The sequence below is a fragment of the Peromyscus maniculatus genome, chromosome 12 (genome assembly GCF_049852395.1).
Source record: "Peromyscus maniculatus bairdii isolate BWxNUB_F1_BW_parent chromosome 12, HU_Pman_BW_mat_3.1, whole genome shotgun sequence".
NCBI classification, from domain to species: Eukaryota; Metazoa; Chordata; class Mammalia; order Rodentia; family Cricetidae; genus Peromyscus; species Peromyscus maniculatus.
Window position 1 is genome coordinate 14,001,202 of NC_134863.1, and position 22,539 is coordinate 14,023,740.

The following is a 22,539-nucleotide window of genomic DNA, read 5'->3' on the forward strand; positions in this document are numbered from 1 at the left end:
TTAAATAATATAAGTGTCTGTATGTTTATTTTATAAGTGGGCTACGGGACTGCCAGGGTTTGGCCAGGCCAGGAGAGAAAAACTCTAGCTACAGCTGGCCTTGAACTCACTGTGTAGAGCAGGCTTTCCTTGACTTCAGAGATCTACCACAGGCATGAGCCACCATCCCCAGCATCTGAAGGTGTTTTTGAAACTGACTTTGAAGTGTTGCAAAACCAAACCTAACTCTTCTAGTGAGCAAAGAGCTCGAGTATAAGGGGTGAGTGGAGAAATGGAAACACATTCTAACAAGGTTGAGACTTATTAGAACTCAAGGGAAAGAAAGGAAGGAAGGGGAAAGAGGAAAGGGAGGAAGAAAGAACGGAGTGATTTCCTGGTATGCAGGCATAGGCCTTTAAGCCCAGCTCTCGGGAGGCAGAGGCAGGCCAATCTCTGGGGGATTCAGGGCTTCCTGGTCTACATAGCGAGTTCCAGTATGGTCAGGGCTACAGAGTGAAACCTTAAAAGAAATGACATAAAATAAAATAAAATGGGAAAGAATAGGGAGGCTGGGAAGGGAGGAAGGATGTCCTATAGTTATGGAGTTCTGAGCTCACATAGGGGAAGATCAGGTGTTGAGTATCTTTTCTTAAGAAAAAAATGATCAGAATGAGTCAACAGCTTTCTGCTTAGAGAAACTCAGGAGCCCTGCCAGACAGAGAAATCCTGAGACCTTGGTAGCAAGCTCTCTCTTCCAAATGGCCAAGGTCTCGGATGCCCTTCCCAACTTCCATATGGGTGCTGTGACCTGGTTAGATCCTAGGACACATTGTCACTGCTAGTGAAGAGACAGAGAAACCTCCCGAGAGCCCAGATGCATCTCCAGTGTATAAGGAATGACACAGGAACCATGGTCTTCCTCAAGGAAGAAGCTGAGGCCCTAGGCAGGTGAGCACTTACATTCTAGCTTATCCTGAGGTCTCCCCGTCTCCAGCAGGGACAAGTAACACACGACATCCTTGAGGTACACCACGGGAGCATCTGAGCTTGAAGACAGAGCATCAGGATCTTCCCACAGGGTTAGAGCCTCTAGGGCTTTAGGCAGTGCTTGTGTCTCAGCCAATTTTGATTCTGAAAGACAGAAGGGGGACATCCAAGGACCTCCATGTTAGTCAACATTAACCCTCCTTACGGTCCCATCCTCTTCACGGGTGAGGTGAGAATGTTCTACAGGTGTCTTAAAAATGTAATTACTGCATATTATGTAGTGTGGCCACAGACATCCAGGCTGTAGTTATTTTCTAGGAATGACTTCAATTTTGATCCATTTAGGAGTCTATTTTCTTGCAAAGTTTATCCATTCTCTGAATTTTCAGGAAAGAAAACAGTGAATCCTGGTGATAACACAGTGAACAAATAAATTATCACTTAACATACTGCTCTAAATAATTTGCAGAAGTAATTCTGGGTGGGATTTCACATTTATACGCTTTCTTAGTAGGGAGCTGAGGAAGCCTTGAGTGAATGTGATATGATGCCCTCTGTGGATGTATGCTGTTGACTTGAACTAGCTGTGTCAAGGACCAATGTCTCAGACTCATGGGAGTACAAAGCCTTCCCCAGATGAGGCTCAGAGAGATGGCAAAGCCTTCCTCTGGTTCATGTACGGATGCTGATAGTGTGTGCAGAAAATGTTCACTGTGGTCCCCCCACCATACTGACCTCTTGAAGATTGCTCCCCTACAGAGAGTGTGTCCACTGAGTTAGCGAAACCTGTCTCCTTGTTCAGCTGGTGTAATGAACCCCAGCTCTTTCTTCAACTGCATCTAATAAACACTTTGCTAAGCTTCCAGGGTGCTGCGGCTTCTCCATCAGAGCCTGGACTGCCCAATCCCAGCTTTTCTGCATCCCTGTGGCTTTCATTCCTTCTTTCCCTCACTGTTCCTAGAGCCATGCGAGGATGTGGTAGCTCATAATTTTCATCTGCCAATATACTTAATGACAAATGAAGAGATTGCTATCCAAAAGAAAAACCTACTGACAATCATCTCATTTCAGAAACTGGGAAACTTTAACTATTTGGCAAGAAAATGTAGAAAGTGACTGGCTGTATGCTCCATAAGGAAAAGTGTCCCCCCACCCCCACCCCCACCCCCGCCACCACACACACTCTGTCTCCTAGTTCAGAAATATAAATTTTATTATCAATAAGGACACTGGGAGTTTTATTTCACTATGTGAATTCTATTTTCTGAGGTACTTTGTTCTTTCTTCCCTCAGCTTGGCTGCTTTCATACCCATGAGGACTCTTTTCATAACCAGTAGGATGTATACCACACGGACACGACTGACCATGGACTAAACAGAACACTGCCGGTGGGCAAGCCAATGGAGGCACCATGATACCAACAAGCAGTGTGTGCTGTCGACATGGACAGAGGCGGAGGCAGCCGAGGTCGATGATCACAATGTCTGCTGGGGAAGGCAGGATTACCTCATACTATTCAAGAACCAAAGAGCCACTCAATGGGAGAAAGCGCCAAGGCAGCGGAGCTGAGAGAGAAGGCCCACCCAGTCCTGCATTGTGGGCTGCGAGTTAGAAAGGAGTGAGCTGTCATTCAGACTGACGGTAGTGAGATGGGAGGTCCCTGTGTGTTACAGAGGGCCTGTGAAGAGACCCCGATGGAGCCTGCAAAACACAGAAAGGAAGACAGGAAGATCGAAGAGAGGAAGCTTCACCCAGAAGTCTCACAGGGCCAGAGGTTTGAAGGTGATTTTCTATTGGACAAGACACTCTGGAGCTGCAAGAAGATGTGACCTCTATTAAGTAAGGACAGAAAGCCTCAGAGGTGAGCAGTAGAGATAACAATAGTGTGAAGGAGATAGCAACAGAAGTAGTGAGCTGGGGGGATTGAGATGAAGCTGCTTATGCAACCAAACTATTAAAATCATCCCTGGAAGAAATGCCGTGGAAATTCATCACAACACTGTGGGTAACAAGTGAGAACATGGTCCTTTGTACTGCAGAGTCCCTAAGGCCACAAGCCATTGCTCTGTGCTCAGGTTACTCATCCATTAAAACACCTGCGGTGACTTCCACTTTGTCTCTAACTCAGAGCAACAACACAGGACCAGACGTATTGTCCCACCTGCTCAACTAGTACCTGGTCAGAAGATATGGAGCAAATGTTCAGAGGACGTTATATTTCAAATAGGGCCTGGAGAAAATGGGAGCCAAGTGAGAGGTGAGATGCCCCCTGGCATCTTAGCATTTGGAAGAAGTTTCTACGTTGTACCAGGGGAGGGAGGGGCACTCTGGCAGATCCTGGCATTCTCTGTGAGTTGAGGATGAGGTGGGAGCCTGAAGTGGAGCCTGGGGAGCCACACAGAGACATGTACAAGGCTCCTTTATTGCGGGTGGAGACGCCTTCAGTTCTACAGCTGAGTGGGGATTGTTCCTCCCTGGGGAGGAAACTGCCTGAGGCTGGGCAATGGGGATGGTTATGGTTGGGATGGGGGTAGGGGAAGAAGCAGGACCAGAGAGACAAACTCTGGGATGGAAAGAAAAGTCCCATTGATGAGAATGAGCATCCACATGTTATGAGAATCCACGTTACCAGTAGAGGACCCAAAAGAACTCAGCCTCAATAGTGAGGCAACATCAGCTCTGGATATTCAATAGTACATGAACACTTGTGACTATTTCCAGGTAATCTCATTTTACCCTAAAACAGCATAAGGATATTTGTTGAAATGCAAAAACAGCCCGTACTCAGCATTAAAGAAGAGCTGATAGGGATTCTATACAAATTCTCCGAGAAAACTTAAGGGGTAAGAATCCTACCTAACCCATTTAAAAAGAGCAGCCTTGCTGCAAGGCCCAAATCAAAGACATCATAAGAGGGTGCGTGTCAATAGTCTTCACGGGCAGTGGTGCAGAAGCTGCACAGTGTTAACTTAATGTATTAAGTAGAAGTTAGCAGAGACTTAAATGAAGAAATGCTGTGTCAAAGGATTAGACCCAGGACATTAAGATGCCAGTTTTTCTGATCATGAGTTCAGCAGATTTCTAAGATGCAATAGTGAAGATCAGTCATAAATTAAAAAACAACATTGAATTGTATTTCATGAAAATTAAGAAATTTTGGAGATAGGGTTAGGAGCATTTCTTGCTCCTGCAGAGGACTCAGGTTCAATTCCCAGCACCTACATGATGACTCACAACCACCACTACTCCAGTTATAGATCTGATGCCCTCCTCTGACCTCCATAGGCAAGAATGTGGTGCACACACATACATGCAGGCAAAACATCCATACACACACAATTCACAAAAGTAAAAAATAATTCTTTTTTTGGGGGGGTGAGACAGGGTTTCTCTGTGTAGCTGTGGTTGTCCCTAGAACTCTCTTTTTAGATCAGGCTGGCTTTAAACTCACAGAGCCAATACTTCTTTTAAAAATTAAGAAAATTTGGTCTTCAAAAGACCCTGTTAGGGCATGGGAGAGGATCAGTGGGTAAAAGAAAATATTTGAACATTTTTGTAAAGGATGATTCACAGACGACCATTGGAGCACAGGACAGGACGTCGCCAGGAAAATGCAAACACAGGCAGTGAGAGGCCACCCTCTGTATTAGAGGAATGAGAAATGCAGATGCTGACGAAGGATGGAGCAGCAGAGGCCTTGGCACAGCCAGGTGTGTGAACGGCTCAATGGTCTTGGAAAAGAGCTTGGCAGTTTCCTATGAATGGAAATGTGCACAGGGCCACCAGTTACATTATATCTGCTATGTGCCTGCTACATTATATCTGGTATCCCATTCCAAGGTGTTTGCCCAAGGGGAATGAAAGTTCTCCCTACAAAGGCTTATAGAAGAATATTTACAACAAGTTTTCTTTTTTGTAATAATACCCAAATGGAAGGAAGCTGTACAAAAATCCCTGTCCCAAGAAATGAAATAATTATGGAAACTCTGTTTGTATACTAATTAACAACCAAATTATGCTGACAATTAATCTACACAAATGGTTAAATATAAAAATGATTATGCTGAACAAAAGAAGTAAGAGCTAAGAAAGGAAATATTGCATGATGCTGTTCACAGAGAGTCCAGATGGTGTAGTGACCTCCTTGGTAACAGAAGGCAGATAGATCACAGAGTGCTTGGGGTGGGCGGGGCTGGAGAAAGGACCCACCAAGAAATCTTTCATAGATGGTGGATGTGCTCATTCTCTTGGTGTGCTGCTGGCTTCTACAGATGCATGCATACCTCACAAGTTTTCCATTTTATAATACAAACGTGTGTAGTTTATTTCCTGCTACACAGTTCAACTGAGCTGTGTAAGAATATTACTTTTTCCTGAAGATGGTCCAGTCACTTGAGTTCTGGATGGGTCATGAGTTCTAGTTCATAACCAGGTTTAGTTTACTCCTGCATTACTGTCCTTCCGTCTCATGCTCCCACATAGGAAGGACCCAGACCTCCAGTCATTGAAATACACCTCCCAGTGACCGAAGACAAAGGGCCTCTTCTGTACCACATCAGCTCTCATCCAGTGCCCGGTTGTGAGCCCCTTCCCTGAAGGTGGGGTGCGCCTGCCCCTTCTGCCTTTGCACATAGTCTCTGCAGTACTTGTTGACTTCCAGCAGGGCAGTGTGGCCGAGTGGAGAGTTTGGGGACTCTGGGTTTGCACTAATGGTGTGTGACTTGCTGGGGCGGGGGAGGGGCTTATTCTCCAGGCTCAACCTATTTCTGTTTAAACCCATTGAAAGAGATCATTGCATTAAAACTGAGGTTCACCCCAAGTCTTAAATGACATGATGTCTGTAACGATAATGTTAAGTGAAAAACAAATCTAACTCCAAAATTAAATACGCTTTGATCCCAATTATGTAAGAAACCTATTTTTAAAAAAACCCCACAAGACCATACACATTTAACTGTAAGTATGATTGGGTTCAATTTTCTTTTTTCAAGATAAAATTTGTTAAAAAGCAGTTTATGTTTACAGCAAAACTAGTAAAGGTACAGAGATTTCATTCCCACACCCTGTGGTCCCCCAGGTACGTGGCTACCTTCATGATCAACATGCCACAGAGAGTTCTGTGTTTGTCATCACTGGTGGCCCTGCATCGGCCCGTCACTGTCACACACAGCCTGCAGTCCACAGTAGTGGTCACATGGGAACTGTGTGTCCCGTGGGTGTGAACAAAGGATTTGCACACATGTCCATCACTGTAATGTCGTGCAGAGGAATCTCGTCACCCTGCAGTTCCTCTGGGCTTGGCTGTTCATCTTTTTGTCCTGGACTCAGACAACCACCAATCTTTATTATCTTTATTGTTTGTTGTTTCTTTGGGGGGGGGCGGGCTTAGGGGTTACTCTTCAAATTGTCTGCAGTGTGAATATACTACTTTTATAACTGGAAAGACTGAAAAAGCAGGGTATTTCCTTCAGATATTCAATACTGTGGGTTGCTGGAAAATCTCAACAGGTTAAGAAACAAAATAAAACCCCAAGGACCAAAATTCTTCCTTTTCCTATTGTGAGCTGACATGTCAGTGACCCTGGAGGGCTTTGGGTTAGGACGTGCACTCTGTGAAAGACCCTTTCCTCTGCCCTGCTCTGGGAGGGAGTGACTTGAGGTGGGCTGGGCTACATCTGAGCATAGGAAGGTATGATTGGTGGAGGCCATGTCAGTCAGAATCTAGCATCTTCTGGTGTCTGCTTGAACAGCAGGAAAAGGCTGACGTTTTCCAAAGATGGCCAGATCACAAGCGAGTCCAGGACTTGCCTCATGTAGGAAGGGGCTCCCTGTGAAGCCTTTTTCTAGTCCTAATTCTTATTTTTTTTTTTTTGTAAACAGGGGCATTAATCCATCTATTGAAGGAAACCTATCAGAAAAATGATTATTTTTTTAAATCCCCAGTTTAAAAAAATATGAAAAAAATTAAGTATTTCCCCGGGCCCCAACTCAGATAATTGCCTTTTCATGATTTAACCTCTATGGCTTGGCGTTTTTCTTCACCATAAGCAGACAAAACGGTGCATGACAAATCACTTCTCCAGGAGGAAGTCTGTGGAAGTTTCTCTTGGAGACTCAGAATGATAGAGCCACTGTGAGTGAGGAGGGCAATGTCCACCTGTCCTCAAATGTCTCACGCCCTCCCCTCTGAGTTCTTCCATGCTGTCTCCTCAGCCAGCAACACAAACGCCGTTCATGTTATTTGGGGCCTTAAGACATGAAATGCAACCTGAAGGTTTCTCTGCAAGTTCCAAGTGCCTGGGTGAGAGGTTGGGGCTGGAAGTTTAAAGGCTTGCCCTTTCCTCCCTGTGGGAGAAGGTTTTCTGTCAGAATTTGATCTGCTACTCCATAGGAGATGTAGGACTAACTTGTGTCTTCAACTCATTTCACCAGTGGCCCTGGACTAGTGGAGTTAGTTGAAGAGGTGCTGGCAGGAGAGAGTGAGCCAATGACCTTGAAACGTCTTCTCCTCCAGCTATCACCAAAGGCACCGGGAAGGCCCTGGTTCCCTTCATAGCCTTGCTTTCTGGAGCTCCACAAGCTGCCTCGATAGCCTTCTCTTTCCAAAGCATGTTCTGAGTTCCGTGTGTAGTGTTAATTTTCTCTTCTCCCTCTCTCCGGTCTCTCACCCTCTCCTTCCACCTCTTTCCTATTCCTCTCTCTCTCTCTTGCCTCTTAAAAAGATTTACTTTTATTATTTTCAGTTATGTACAGTGTGTGTGTGTGTATGTGGATATGCGCTTATGAGAATGCATGCCCGATCTGGCCTCTGATCCCCTGGAGCCAGGTTACAGCCACCAGATATGGGTGGTGGAAGTGAACTCAGGTCCTCTAGAAGAGCAGCAAGTGCTCTTAACAGCTGAGCCAGCTCTGTGGTCCCTTGCCTTTCTTTTTAGGTGAAATCTCCATGTGACTTAGTCTGGCCTTGAACTCATGGACTCAAGTGATCTTCTCACCTCTGCTTCCTGATAAGTTGGACTTCCAGCATCTGTTTTATTACACACACACACACACACACACACACACACACACACACACACACACACACACACACACACACACACCATGGCATCCAGCTCCATAGTAAATTTCAAAACAATGACAAACCCCAACTAACTAACTTACCAATCCTGCCAAACACTGAAAGCCCCATAATGCTTCTAGTTTCCCTCTTGGGAAAGAAAAAGAAAAAGATCAGGATTACAGCTAATGTCCAGTTGAAGAGGCTCTCATCCCAGGTCTCTCCTGAAATTGTTCCTGTTCTCTTGTAGCTGTGGTACCTCTTACCTACTTCATCTGACACATGTTTAAAAATAGGATGGGACTGCATTCTTTATCCTCAGTGCTCACCCCAAGAGCTGGAATTCACCTTTGTGTGTGTATAAATGGTTTCAACAATATGATCCTGTTCGTAGATCCTTGGAGGGTCTGCCTCTCTGAGTCTTTGTATTTGAAACCTAAGAGCAAGGTGCATAGTCCACAAGTGACTTCCTGTCAGAACAGGACGCTGAGCTGGCCCGCCAGGAGACTGAGACTCAAGGAATAGTCTGGCTGACTGTAATGAGCTAAGGGGACAATGTTCATCTAGAGTGTGGCGCAACACTAACTGCTGATATTATTGACCATTTACTATGGGCCAGGCACTATTCTAAGCCTTTGGATAGTTGCTAACCGATTCAACCCACATAACAATACTCATTATCATTTCGTTTTACAGAGGGGACAGCAAAACACAGACATTGCTCAAACAGGCCCACAGCTATCTTCTAGGTACTGTCAGCTGGGAATGAGGTCCAGATTTGTAACCAATATGTTCTATTGCCTGGTCCAGTCCAGATGGGGAGGGACCAGGACATGTTTATTGGATATGAAAGCAAATGTCAAGGATGGAGAGTGTTGCCACCTCCAGTACCTGGGTTTGTCAAGAGCACACAGACATGGCTTCTCACTTATAAACGTGTCAAGGAAGAATCCAGATCTGCTGCACCAGAGGTGGGTCAATGGACCTTAGGTGCTATGGCTACTCCACCAGGGACTAACTAAAATGGCACCTTTGAAAGGAGCAGACCGCCTGGCACCTTGGCTTCCTCACTCTGTGCAGAAAGAGAGCAGAGATTCGAGGTTGCACGAGTCTGGATTGAATCCCCAGCCCCACAACGGTCACCTTGGCTCCATTGTGTGAAACAGTATAAATTCGAAGGTCAGAGGAAAATGAAATAAGCAGGTACCTAGAAAACAGATCTTCAAAACGAATTTTTCGCTGGCTTCTTTTGGTAATTACTAGTAACTCTCCAACTTGTTCAAAAATGACACGGATATTTCTGTTTTAAAATTAAAATTTAATTCAATTTTATGTGTGTGGACTTTTTTCCTGCATGTATATCTGTGCACCGTTTGCATGCCTGGTGCCTACGGAGGCAAGAAGAGGGCATCAGGCAGTCACAGACTGTCGTGAACTGCTACTCGGGTGCCGGGATTCCAACCTGAGTCCTCTGGAAGAGCAGCCAGTGCTCTTCACTGCTGGATCATCTCTCCAGCCCCTCATGAGCATTGTTTGTTGGCCCATCAGGACATACTCTTACATACTTTCTCTACTCACTCCAGCTGTCCATTGGTAGAATACAGAATCAGGTACACTTTGGCCCGAGAGCCAGATCTTGGCACACAGACTCCCATCCACTCCCACACCTCCTGTGAAGTCTCCTCCTCATGCCTTGCATGAAACCTATCAGAAGTAAATATCTGGTAACCTGTCCCAAGCCTTGACCTCCTCTGTTCTAGACAAGGGAGGTAAGAACCTTTAATGAGCCTTAGAATCCATCAATTATATGGATAAATAACCCAGCTGGCCAACTAGTTCCTTCTCCTCCCCTGTGGTGGTTTCAATAGGACTGGCCCCCATAGACTCACAGGGAGTGGCACTATTAGGAGGTGTGGCCTTGTTGGAGGAAGTGTGTCATTGTAGGGGCAGGCTTTGAGGTTTCATATGCTCAAGCTATGCTCAGTGTGGGACAGTCTCCTTCTGCTGCCTGTGGATCAAGATACAGAACTCCTTCTTCAGTACCATGTCTGCCTGCATGCTGCCATGCTTCTCTGTGGTGATATTTTATTTGTGCTGAAATGTGATATTTTATTTGTATGTTAATAAATGAAGTTTGCCTGGAGATCAGAGGTCATAGCCAGGCATAAACAGAAGTCAGGCAGTGATAGCACACGCCTTTAATCTGATCACATGGCAGGCAGAGTCTCTGTGTGTTCAAGGACACAGCCAAGCATGGTGACATGAGCCTTTAATCCCAGTACCAACCATAGAGACCTAGAGGTCTGTACAGACAGGCAGTGATGAGGAAGTGATGTGGCTGGGCTTAGAGCCAATGAGAAGGCAGAACAGGAAGGCAATAAAGGTGCAGGTTAGACAGGAAGAGGCTCTCTTGGGAAGTTACAGCAAGGTGGTGAGCTAAGGTTAGTTGGGGGCGATTGCTCTGATCTCTATGGCTTGCAGTATTTGGCTCTGTGTTTTTTATTTAATAAGACTGCTTAGAAATTCGTCTACACTTCTCACCATAATGATAATGGGCCGAACCTCTGAACTGTAAGCCAGCCCCAATTCAATTCAATGTTTTCCTTTATAAGAGTTGTCATGGTCAAGGTGTCTCTTCGCAGCAATAGAAACCCTAGCTAAGACCTCCCTCCCCCAATCTCATGTCCAGTGTCTTACCAGTGTCTGGAGCGCAGGCCTCATCTGCTTTGGCAGCATTATCCGCATTATAATCTAGGGAACAAAAAGAAGATGTAAAGGCCAGTCCACGCCCTCCGGACCCTTAGAGGGGCATGCAGCGAACTTCCTGTGGGCTCTGGTTCATATAGGTTATGTTTGTGTTCTACAATTATTATCAGCTTGGCTCATGCTCTCTGAAACTCCAGTAAGACAGTGGCCATGACTTGCCTTCCTCTGACAGTCCCTGGTTAGTTCTAGCTGGGACGTGTGCTGAATGTCTCTAATCATGGGTTAAAGCCCTCTTGGAAGGCTCTTATTTTTCTACCACGTGTTAGTTTGTGTCTCCTCTTGCCCCATCCTATCCTCTGACCCCGAGTGACAGATCACCCCCTTTTTATTCCTCTTGCTGAAGGACTCACCAGATACATGTTCCCGTGAGGGTCTAGAAAGAGAGGAGTCCCTGGCTCTCCATCTCCCTCCTACTTCCTCCTTACAGAAGTTCCTATGCTCAGGTTCCCCTCTAATGCGCTGCCTGTGCCTGTGGCCAGGGGTTACAGCTGATCGGCATCCTCCCATCTTGGGGAAAGCTGGTCCTTGTACCTGAGATATTGGGTTCACTACTGCTGGCCCCCTCCTTTGGGTGGTCAGGTGTCTCCTGTCTGGGCTTCTGGCTGAAGGCCAGGAAGAGGTGTGTGCTCAGTGGCTGAGGAAGGTCCACCTCCAGGTATGCCCTCATGAACAGCTTGAAGACATCATAGCTAATGGGCTGAGAAGGGCAAGAAGAGAGAAGTCAGTAGAGGGAAGGGAAGGGACAGGGTGGAGAAGGAAAGGGAACAGGGCGATGGCAGGTGAGGCAGGTGAAGCGGAAGTGACGGAGGTGAAGGGGTTGGTGGGGGCAGGAACGAAAAGACCAGGAGGAGACAGAGAATCAGGGGGACAGGGGACAGGGGATGGGACACAGACAGAGAAAACACGGTGGCTGACCATCAGGCACAGAGTAGGCTTTTGTAGTAGGGTACAGTTTGGTCTAAATTTGGATTAAAAGTAGGGGTGATCTATTCTCCAAGGGTCAGAGACTACTGTGAAAGACGGGGTAGATAGATTGTGAGAGTCAGATGTTGGGGTGGACCCAGATGGACCCGAGCAAAACAATGCTTTCCCTACATTACAGGATGGCTACACTCATTTACACAGCCGTTGTGGTTGCCTGCACAAGATCTGCATAGGATCAAGCCAGTTAACATCACACCATGGAAAGGAGATGGGCTTATGCCTCCTCACTGCTAGCGGAGGAGCTATGGACAGTTGATGACCTGTGGGAAAGAGTCAGGCTTCATCAAGGGTGTGGTCCCTGGTAGGTCTACCATGCTTCCGTGGATGGGCCTACACCCATGTGTATGTGGGCAGCAAAGCCAGACTCTGGGTCTGTCAACCAGAAGAGGTCGCTTATGTTGGAATGGTGTGAAAGGAGTAGGTGGTGAATCACGTTACGTGTAAATATGAAATTATCAAAGGATTTACAACAGCATGCCTAAAAAGTGGGATTCATCAATGGTGAGCTCTAGAGATCTGCCTTTGTCCAGGCTTATGTGAAGGTCATGGATCTACGGAGCTGGACTCAGTCCCTGCTCTGAAATTCTGGTGATTAATGAGGAAGGATGCTGAAGAAAATAGCATGGAGAGAAAGGTTCTTTTGTGGTTATCATGATTTCTCTGACTCTCGAGTCCAGATCTCAGAAAGTAGGAGAGATTGGGGAAGAAGGATCAGGCTCCCCCCCACAATGCTTTCATAATGTTCATCTTCTCTAGACAGCTCCTAAGATGAACGGGAGTTGTGTGTGTTTGGCTCAGCTGTGTCCCCAAACACGCCATTGTGAAGGCTTTAGGCATCAAGGAGAGTAGGAAGCTAAGGACAGAAGGTAGAACCAAGGGGCATGCCAAAAACTAGACCCAGTCCCTCTTGTGTTTTTCTCGATACCACCTGGCATCTGGTCCCAGGCTTTGAGCATCCATTGCCAGAAAGAGCTGCCGCCCTCAGCAAACGTCCACTAACAATAACAACAACAGTTTGCGGTGAGTCATCTCTGGCGTGTGCTTTCATGGTGTTGGAGCCTCATCAAATCACAGCCGCTCCTGGCAACCATGTGAAGAAGCGCCACCCCAAGGGCCACTGTGCTGGCCTCTGTGAATAGTAACAACCAGGAGAATAGAATCCTTTTCGGGAAACCTACTCGGTGCTCTCTGGAAAATGCTGATAGCATTTAATCCCTTTCATGTTCTGGGGATTCGGCAAGCCTTCCCAGAATCAGGAGCCAACCTGAAGGTGTAGAGTCAGGTGTGGGCTCTATCGGGAACTCAGAACCAGTCTCTGCTAAGTCCAGGGCTGTCCTGGAGATCTCTTTTACAGCATGGAAGAAGCCTGATGCAGCTGGACACAGACTGTTTATACTCATTTATTTATTTAATTTCCAGATGAAAAGGACCCAGCACACAGCTGGTTGACAGTTACAGTGACATTTCTCCTGCTCTCTGTGTCCCTTTTCTGTCCCAAGTCTCTGCTTCTCTGCTGCATTCTCTGTCTCTGTCTGTCTGTACAGTATCATTACCTCAGAATGTCCCTTCTGCTCTTTTCCAGAACACAATGACAGAGTCATTTCATCCCCTTTCCGATGTCACCCATCCACTGCCACCCTTGCTTCTGCCCTCAGTGTTTCCAATGGCATCTTGCTTGTCTTCGGCCTGCAAGCACATGCCAAGGAAATCCTTCCCTTCTTCTTACTTTCTCCAGAGACCCCACTGGCCTTCCTTTCTCCTTGAACTCCACGTTGTTTGGGTTCCCGCCTCTCGCCTGGGAACCTGCTTCCCTGGAGGTCTCAAGTGCAGTTGTCTCTTTGTTAAGGTTCTCAGCTCAGCTCTCTGAGGAATCTGACCCTCTCATCCTGAAGCTACTTTCCACACTGAGGTTTTATTTTGATACTCCTCATTCCCTATTTTGGTTCAACTGAGTCTTTGCTAAGGATGTTGCTGTTCATTCTTTTATTTCACAAGCTCCCTTGCATTATCTTTTCATACTATTTTAACTGACAAGTACTGCTTTAAACTACAGTTTTGAGCTAGCACCAAATGGAAACAATCAGAATGAAATGTTTCTGAAAAAGAAGGTATTAAAAAGCAAGTTTAGCGGCAGGCTGTGGAGGTGCACACCTTTAAGCCCAGCACTTGGGAGGCAGGCACAGCTGATCTTTGATTTGAGGCCAGCCTGGTGTACGTAGTGAGTTCCAAGGCAGCCAGGGCTATGTCGGGAGACCTTGTCACAAAACAAAACACAACACAACAAAAGGTCTAGCTAAACAAATTCTAATAGGATGTGGTGGGAACCAACCAACCACCACCAACAAGGCTGAAGGTGACTGGAGAAGATCCGGTTGAGAAGCGCCAAGGCACCAGTGTGAAGTCCCCAAAGCAGGTGTCTCGTGTCTAGAAAAGCAGCGGGCTGGGCTGCTTGTGTCTGAGTAAATTTCTCTACATTTGTTTACTTGTTATTAGCATGTAAAAATTAGATTTCACTCATCATGACACCTTTCTTTCTTTCTTTCTTTCTTTCTTTCTTTCTTTCTTTCTTTCTTTCTTTCTTTCTTTCTTTCTTTCTTTCTTTCTTTCTTTCTTTCTTCCTTCCTTCCTTCCTTCCTTCCTTCCTTCCTTCCTTCCTTCCTTCCTCCCCCCCTCTCTCTCTCCCTCCCTCCCTCCCTCCCTCCCTCCCTCCCTCCCTCCCTCTCTCCCTTCCTTTTGAGACAGGATTTCTCTGTAGCCCTGACTGCCTTGGAACTTGCTTAGTAGACCAGGCTATCCTCGAACCCAGATCTGTCTGCCTCTGCCTCCGGAGTGCTGGGATTGAAGGTGTGTGCCCCCACCCCTGGCTTTTTTCAAACAAAATTAGCTTTTATTGTTTTTCTTTGCTCCTGTTCTCCCCTCATCCCCCATCCTCCCTCTGTGCACTCCTGCCCCTCTCTCCTCCCTCCTCTCATGTCACGTGACTCTCATGTCACGTGACTCCTTTCGCTTTCCTCTATGCTCTTTCTCAATACCTCTTGTCCTCCCCTCATGGTCTCCGATCTGGTTTCATAGTCTATAACCAATCTATAATCCCTTATTTCCACATGCACACAGACACTAAAGTCTGGATCTGAATACGAGAGAGACCGTGTGATATTTGTCTTTGTGAGTTTGGGTCACTTCACATAATATAATATTTTCCAGATCCATCCATTTTCCTACAAATTTTACAATGTCATTTTTCTTTATAGCCGAGTAAAATTCTATAGTGCATATACACCATATTTTCATTATCCATTCTTCTGTTGATGGATATCTAGGCTAGTTCTATTCTCTGGCTGTTAGGAATAGTGTAACAACAAGAAGCAGGGGTGTGGGAGTCCCTTGGTGTGAGATATGGAGTCCTTTGGGGATACATGCAGGAGTGGCATGGTCAGGCCACCCAACCAAATCCCCGCCTGGTCTCAGGCATGTGATGCTCTTCCACCTTCAGCGCCACCTTCCGCAACGATTAGTGCCGGCCAGAAGACCTCTAAGCCTCCCAGGCATCCTCCTTTGTTAGGTCCTATTCCTAACTTCCATTCTGCTAACGCCAGTGCCAATATTCCAAACTCAGCTTTGACCTCTCAGTGACCCGGAACTGGTTCTTGTCCCTTCATTCTGCAGGATTAGTTCCTTTACAGCACCTGACACACCTAGACCCTTTCTAGGTCCATTTCCCCTTGTGCCTTCACCAGACTCTGACTTCAGTTTCACGTGTTTTTAGCCAGACCATTGCAATGCCTCTATTTCTTAATTTTTAAAAAAAGATTTATTTTATATTTTGTGCACGAGTGTTTTATCCGCATGTACATGTGTGCATCACATGCATGCCTGGTACCTATGGAGGTTATAAGAAGACATCAGATCTCCCGGAAATGAAGCTGTAAGTCACAGATGGCTGGGAAGTACCACGTGGAAACTGGGGATAAAACCTGGCTCCTCTGTAAGAGCAGCAAGCCTCTAAACTGCTGACCATCCCTCCAGACCCTGCAATGCCTCCTGAAGGCATCCCTGCTCCCACTTCCCTCTGGTGCTCCTCCCATCTGCGGTACCCAGACACGTCAGGCTGATTTTCCCAAAGCACAACTGTGAGAAGATTGATTTCCTACTTAAAAAAATTGCCATGGCTTCTAATTGCCCACAGGAGAATTGAGAGCCTCTGATGCATGACTGATCTCCTGTATTATATGAGATAACAGGCATACAGAAACTTGGAGGAACCCAGGGGGATATAGAGAGAAGCTTAAATATATATTAATATAGAAATAATGCTCCTACAGTCCAGTGAATCATCATGGGTACTGATGTGCTTTCTGGGACCTTCGGGATTCAGAATCTTCTCTGTAATTCTACTCCAGCCTGCCTAGATGTGGAGTCACTTCAAACTCTTAGCCCATCTGCCATTTTTCTCTTGTTATCTGTTAGGTGCAACTACACATCCTGTCTCCACAGCTCACAACCCACTTCTTTCTTTTCTTTTTCTCTCTCTTTCTTCTTCCTTCCTTCCTTCCTTCCTTCCTTCCTTCCTTCCTTCCTTCCTTCCTTCCTTCCTTCCTTCCTTCCTCCCTCCCTCCCTCCCTCCCTCCCTCCCTCCCTCCCTCCCTCCCTCCCTCCCTCCCTTCCTCTTTCTTTCTTTCTTTCTTTCTTTCTTTCTTTCTTTCTTTCTTTCTTTCTTTCTTTCTTTCTTTCTTTCTTTCTCTCTTTCTCTCTCTCTCTCTCTCTCTCTCTCTCTCTCTCTCTCTCTCTCTTTCTTTCTTTCTTTTTCAAGAAAGGGTTTCTCTGTGTAGCCTTGGTACCTGTCCCGGATCTTACTCTGTAGACCAGGCTGGCCTCGAACTCACAGAGATCTGCCTGGCTCTGCCTCCCAAGTGCTGGGATTAAAGGCGTGCGCCACCACTGCCCAGCTCCCACTTCTTTCTTTAACTGCTAAAATTCTAGTGCTGCTTTAAAGCTGAATCCGGGTGTCACATCTGCCTGAAACCCACTGGGATTTCCTGCACCCGGATTTCTTTCATTTGTACTCTGGTTCCTGCCTCCCGAAACTCATGGATGCTGTTCTGGATTAACACAGCTGGTTGCTACACATTCTCAGACTAGATTCAGAGCTCTTGGATGATAATCAGAATGCCTCATTTCATTTTTGTCTCCTGAACCATTCACCAAAATATTTCCTGATAGATATTTGAGTAGATATTGGCTTCCCAATTGGTACATCAAAGGAATGGCCTGCTGTGGTGCTGGCCACCAGTGGCCCATTCTCTGAGTCAGGCATAGACTCAGTGTTCAGTACATACAGGTAAAGGTATTGAAATGACTGTAATACATGATCAGCAGTGCTGAGTGCCACAGGCTGAGAACAGGGTGTGAGATCTTAGAAAGTAATGATGACCAAATTCATGCCGACTCATTCATGATTCAACTCCAGCATCCTCTGGGAAATGGCCTAGAGTCAACACAGAACATCCAAATCAGAAAATCCTCGGAGGATCTGGATCTTCTTATGCCACCTATGATCAGGACATTTGGGGAGGGCTATTACTCACGCCTAAAGCCTGCTCAAGGTCACCATGCGTGCTGCCCAGCTAGAAGTTATGCTCAGTGTGTCTGAGTACCACTAAGCCACCCCATTTTTTTTGGCTCTGTTGGGCTTCGCTCACTCTCTAGCAGTCACCCACTGTTCATCTCTCCAGAGGATCACGTAGTGATGGAGGCAAGGGCATGCTCATCACCGCCAGACCTGCCCCTCTGCAAATTTCCATTCTCACCCCAGTTTCTCCAGCAACCCGCCCCTGCCCGCAGCTAGCTCCTTTCTCACTAAGACATTTTGGCAACGGGAAGCCATCAAGCACAAGAGAAATGAAAGCCCTTGTTGCTTCTAACCCCATGCCACGGCATTACACCTACCAGAAGTCAGACGTGCTGGGTGAGAGAATGATAGGAGAGAGGCAAAGCTCCCCCGGGATGCAGCAGGGCCAGGCACACAAAGAGAGGGGCCCAACCCCGGGGGGGTGTGAGGGCGGCTGCACACTCATGATAGACAAGCTCCCTGCTTCTGAAAGCTCCTCTTGGCCTTCACATCAGTGGTGGCCCTGACCAAATTATTCCCCTCCCACACATCAGCTCCCAGGCAGACAGGCTGATTAGCAGCCCCCGCCAGCCTTTGTTCCCTGTTTTTGGAGTTGGAGGTGGGAGGTTTGGGGCAGTGAGTTCTTTGCTGCTCTGCATGGCTTCTCGTGGGGAATGCTCTTTGAAGTGGTATGTTCTCTCCTGTTCTGCCAACCCCCCCTCCCGCTCTTACTCCCAGTGATCGGTGTTTTATCCCAAGCCTTTTTCTGCTGATTCGTTCCTGGGAGCCAGTGGAGAGGGCCTTGGCTCAGGTTTGTGGATTAATAAATGGCAGCCTCTTCCATATTAGTTTTGTTGACAGTAAGTCTCCGTAAAATGACCATAGGAGCGTGGAAAGGGAGCAGGGGATAAGGCATTGTGGGAAGGGATATAGACGGGAAGTACTAACATGTCCTATAAACTATTCAATATTTTGCAAAATTCTTTTTCTTTTAATTCACTCGTCTACTATCCTCAAACTTTTAATATTCTCATTAGCTTCAGTCCACAGATGAGGGGATTAAGACTCATGTTGCAGGGAGATGGCAGAGATTAATGGCCAGCCTAAAACCATGTGGTTCAAGGACTGAGACTCAAACTTGACCCTGGCAGTCATAGGGAATTCCTGAAGGGACACACTATGCTTCATGATCTCTGGCTCCTCTGAAGAGCCCAGCACAGTGCCTGCATACCTAAGAAATATTACATGCCTTGAACTCGAAAACAGGAAGAGGCCTTGCATTCATTTACTTGTTCAAAAAGCATTTGTCAAATTCTTGCTATGAGCCAAATACTCTCCTGGGCACTGGAGACATAGCACTGAGCAAATATATTATAGTGAGAGAGACAGAGAATTAATTAAGTAAATTAGTTAGCATGCAGATGGTGCGAAGTACTAAGGAAAAGAGAGCAGAGTAATAGAATAGGAAACATGACAAAAGAAGCCTTTACATGTTGGATAAAGAAGGTGACAATCACTGGGAAGGTGATCTGAGCATTGACTTGAAGAAGGTGACTGTCATCGTTAGGGTTTCTATTACTGTGAAGGGACACCACCACGATCATGTCAACTCTTATAAAGAAAAACATCTAATTGTGGCAGTTCGCTTATAGTTCAGAGGTTCAGTCCATTATCATCCCGGTGGGACATGGTGGCATCCAGGCAGACATGGTGCTGGAGAAGGAGCTAAGAGTCCTACATCTTGCAGGCAACAGAAAATGGTCTGAGTGTCCCACCGAGTGAAACTTGAGCAAAGAAGACCTCAGAGCCTACCCCCACAGTGACACACTTCCTCCAATAAGACTACTCCAACAAGGCCACATCTCCTAATAGTGCCACTCCCTTTGGGGGCCATTTTCTTTCAAAACACCACAGTGAAGAAACAGGGAATGTGGATGTGGAAACAGAGGACATCCCGGGGAAGGGAAGAGCTAGTGGCGTGGTGCTGGGAGAGGTTACAGAGTGCCACTTGTCTACGAGCTTCAAGGCTAACACGGCAGGAAGGACTGAAGAAGGGAGAGTAGGCAAAAAGAAAGCTGGAGAACAGAGGAGGTCTAGACTGCCCTGAGTAGGAACCGGGGGAAATGGAAGCAAGCGTGACAGCTCGAGCGAGCGTGTGTTCTAACGGACTGCTCAGGATATGTGTGAAGAGTGAACTTTGAAGGGCAAGAGAAGAGGTGGAGAGCCCAGTGGGGAGCCCGCAAGGGACTGAGCAGGGTGCAGTGATGAGTCAGGTCATGGAGCCGGGCAGGAAGTACGATGTGCATCTGTTTTACAGATAGAAGTGGGGGGTGGTGGTTTCTGCTGCAATGGATGGGGAAGTGAGAGCAAGAAGTAAGTCAATGATGATTACATACTCTTAGGTTAATCACTCAAGTTATTAACCTATTGCTAATCAAGTTTTCACGGACTGACTGATAGAGAAACATGTTTTACGGGGAAGGTGGGGGACATCAATTTAGGTTATGGTAAGTTTGTGATGTCTATTTAATTTTCAAGGGGAAATGTCGAGTATGGAGAAAGAGAAAAAAATAAAAAATGAAACACCTCAGAGTGTGGTGTCCTGAAACCAAATGATGACGATGAAGGAGGATTTGACAAATTGCATCCAATACCATTGAATAACATCACTATGGGATGTTATTGGTATGGTCATATGGTATCTTCACTAGTGGTATCAGTGAAGGAACGGGAGTTACACACTGCTTGGAGGATTCTGGAGAAAGTAGAAGAGAACGCAGAGGTGATGCATATAGACAAATTAAAATATCTTTTTTTTTTTTTTTTTTTTTTTTTTTTTTTTTTAACTTTTTTATTATTAGCAACACACTGCTGTAAACCTTCATGTACATATTTCATAGGTGCACATTTTCAGTAGTTTGAGGATATATTCCTAAGGGTAGAATTGTTGAGTAACAGAGTAACAATGTTTTGCATTTTGACCAACCACCAAACTGTTTTGCCAAAGTGGCACACCATTTTACAATCTCACCAAATCCTTGTTTTTAAGGCTCTGATTTTTGTACAAAAGCATTCAATCATTCTGTCAGACCAAACCAGGCAAAGTAAGCTATAGTTCAGAGCTGTTCTATTCCATTTACTATGCAAAGCCATTCTTGGCGTTTGCAACTCTCAGCCCTTTTGAGTATTCTTGCAGTGTTCACCTTTTCCTCCACCACTTTTTTTTTTCTTCTTTTTTTCTGGTTTATTCCTATCTATTACAAATGTATAAAAAATCCTCCATCAACGCAGCTGATAGCAGCAGAACCTTGAGAAATATACCTTTGGTTTGCCTCAGAAAAGGAACACATATTGTACTGTAAAGTTTATAAAATTGGCGCAAAACATTGTGATAATGTTACAATACCAGTTTTAAGAGTTCAGTGACTAATGGGGAGCTGATGGGATACATGCAGAACTGTGAAAGCAATCTCACTTAGCCAGCTGTACACGTAGACTGTAAATCTACATTCAGATCATTTCTGATCTAAGACTATCATCTCAGTTTATCTGTTGAGGTCAACCAGGAAACCCTAGAATATACCTTGATTTTTGCAAAAAACAAAATAGGGGGAGGGGTTTTTTCAGCATTTCAGTCCACGAGTAACAGTATCCTAACAGGCAAAGTGTTCTCTCACTGTCAACATAGAATGAACTGCTGCTGGAGGTCAACTTGGGCTTTAATTTGCATTAGCGCTTACATGCATAGTAGTCCAAGTTGTTGACCTCATGACTTTAAAAAGTAACTCTAAAAAAGTAAAATGGCCCTTCTTGGAAGACTAAAGAAAGACATCCAGCCATAGTTGTAAAAAGTCTCATCAAAACAATATACCCTTTTATGAATTACGCCCCAATTTAAAAAAAAAAAAAAAGTAGCCCCAAATAAGAAGCAGCTCTGAAAAAGAAAATATAACTTAAGATATTTGAAAAAAACAAGGTGAATACAGGTTCAAAAATAATTAAGATACATTTTCTTAAGGCTACCTAGAATTAGGCTTTAAAGAATTCTACCATTTCAAGTTTACCACTAGTTACTAGATACCTATTTACAAACAAGATGTTCACCTTTTTTGTTCCTTTATCAAGAGAAAAATCTACCTTCAGATTATGAGGGTGGTGATGGGGAGGGACTAGAAAACAAGATTCAAACAATCCCATGTAAATATCACATTTTTCAAATGGAAGAACTCCAAACTGCACTAGAAGATCCAATCACTAAGACACTTTCCATTGAAATGATTTAAGTACAACTACATGGCACCAAGGTTCAGGCCTAATATAGGCCTGACAACCAAGTCCTTGTTTTCTGGAAGAAGGGCCTCAAAAGTCCCACTCAATTCCACATAACAATACTTCAAAGATCAATTAAGTTTTCCTTTCCTTAATATTTTTGTTTTTGACTTCTAATCTTAAAGACTAGATTAAAACTTAGCTCATTTCCCAGAAGGCATTGCTTCCCTTTGCTCTATGAAAGAGTCCACCAAGACCTCTTCCTCAAAACCATCTAGCCCCCAGCCTCCAGCCTGTGCTTTCTCAACATCCTGAAAAAGTAATGTAGGTAAAATATGCTCATGAACATTAAAACTAGTTGTTAGAAAGACGTAACTAGCTTTATAATTTAAGTTTTAGAACATAAATACTTGCAGCTTAATCTGCACTGACAATGATTGTCAAAGCCTAGAATTCAACATTTACAAATTCTCATTCACACACACAAGCCACACTATTTTCACACAACTTATGTCTTGAGAGAATCTTCTGCTTTTTAAATCTTTGGCCTCCCAGTCAATCCCAAGTTCAACCAACTTTTCAGAGTTCTGGTAGTTACCTGAACCACTGAGGCATTGCCACAAGACTTCTTCTCTTTCGAAACATCCTTTTTCTCTAGATATTAGGATAGCTACACCAGCTTGTTTCTTCTGTGGTGTATGTTGGTGTAGGATTATCTATTGCTTGATTTTTCATGGATGTGTTTAGCTTCTTTAGGTTGAATTTTCCCTTCTAGTGCTTTCTGTAGGGCTGGGTTTGTAGACAGGTATTGATTAAATCTGGTTTTATCCTGGAATATTTTGTTTATTCCGCCTATGGTGATTAAGAGTTTTGCTGGGTATAATA

At 45.2% G+C, this 22,539-nt stretch overlaps 1 protein-coding gene across 3 annotated transcripts in view; it reads right to left on the reverse strand.

Annotated features, from left to right (window-relative positions):
* Dgkg (diacylglycerol kinase gamma) overlaps positions 1–22,539 on the reverse strand; it is a 209,540-nt gene that overhangs the window by 130,867 nt on the left and 56,134 nt on the right. For all 3 annotated transcript variants that reach the window (XM_006985051.4, XM_016003621.3, XM_076548617.1), the window contains exons 4-6: positions 11,325–11,490; positions 10,725–10,778; positions 940–1,110 (exon numbers count right to left, since the gene is read on the reverse strand). In XM_006985051.4, coding sequence (XP_006985113.1) covers positions 940–1,110; positions 10,725–10,778; positions 11,325–11,490 — 391 coding nt within the window. The remainder of the gene's footprint in view (positions 1–939; positions 1,111–10,724; positions 10,779–11,324; positions 11,491–22,539) is intronic.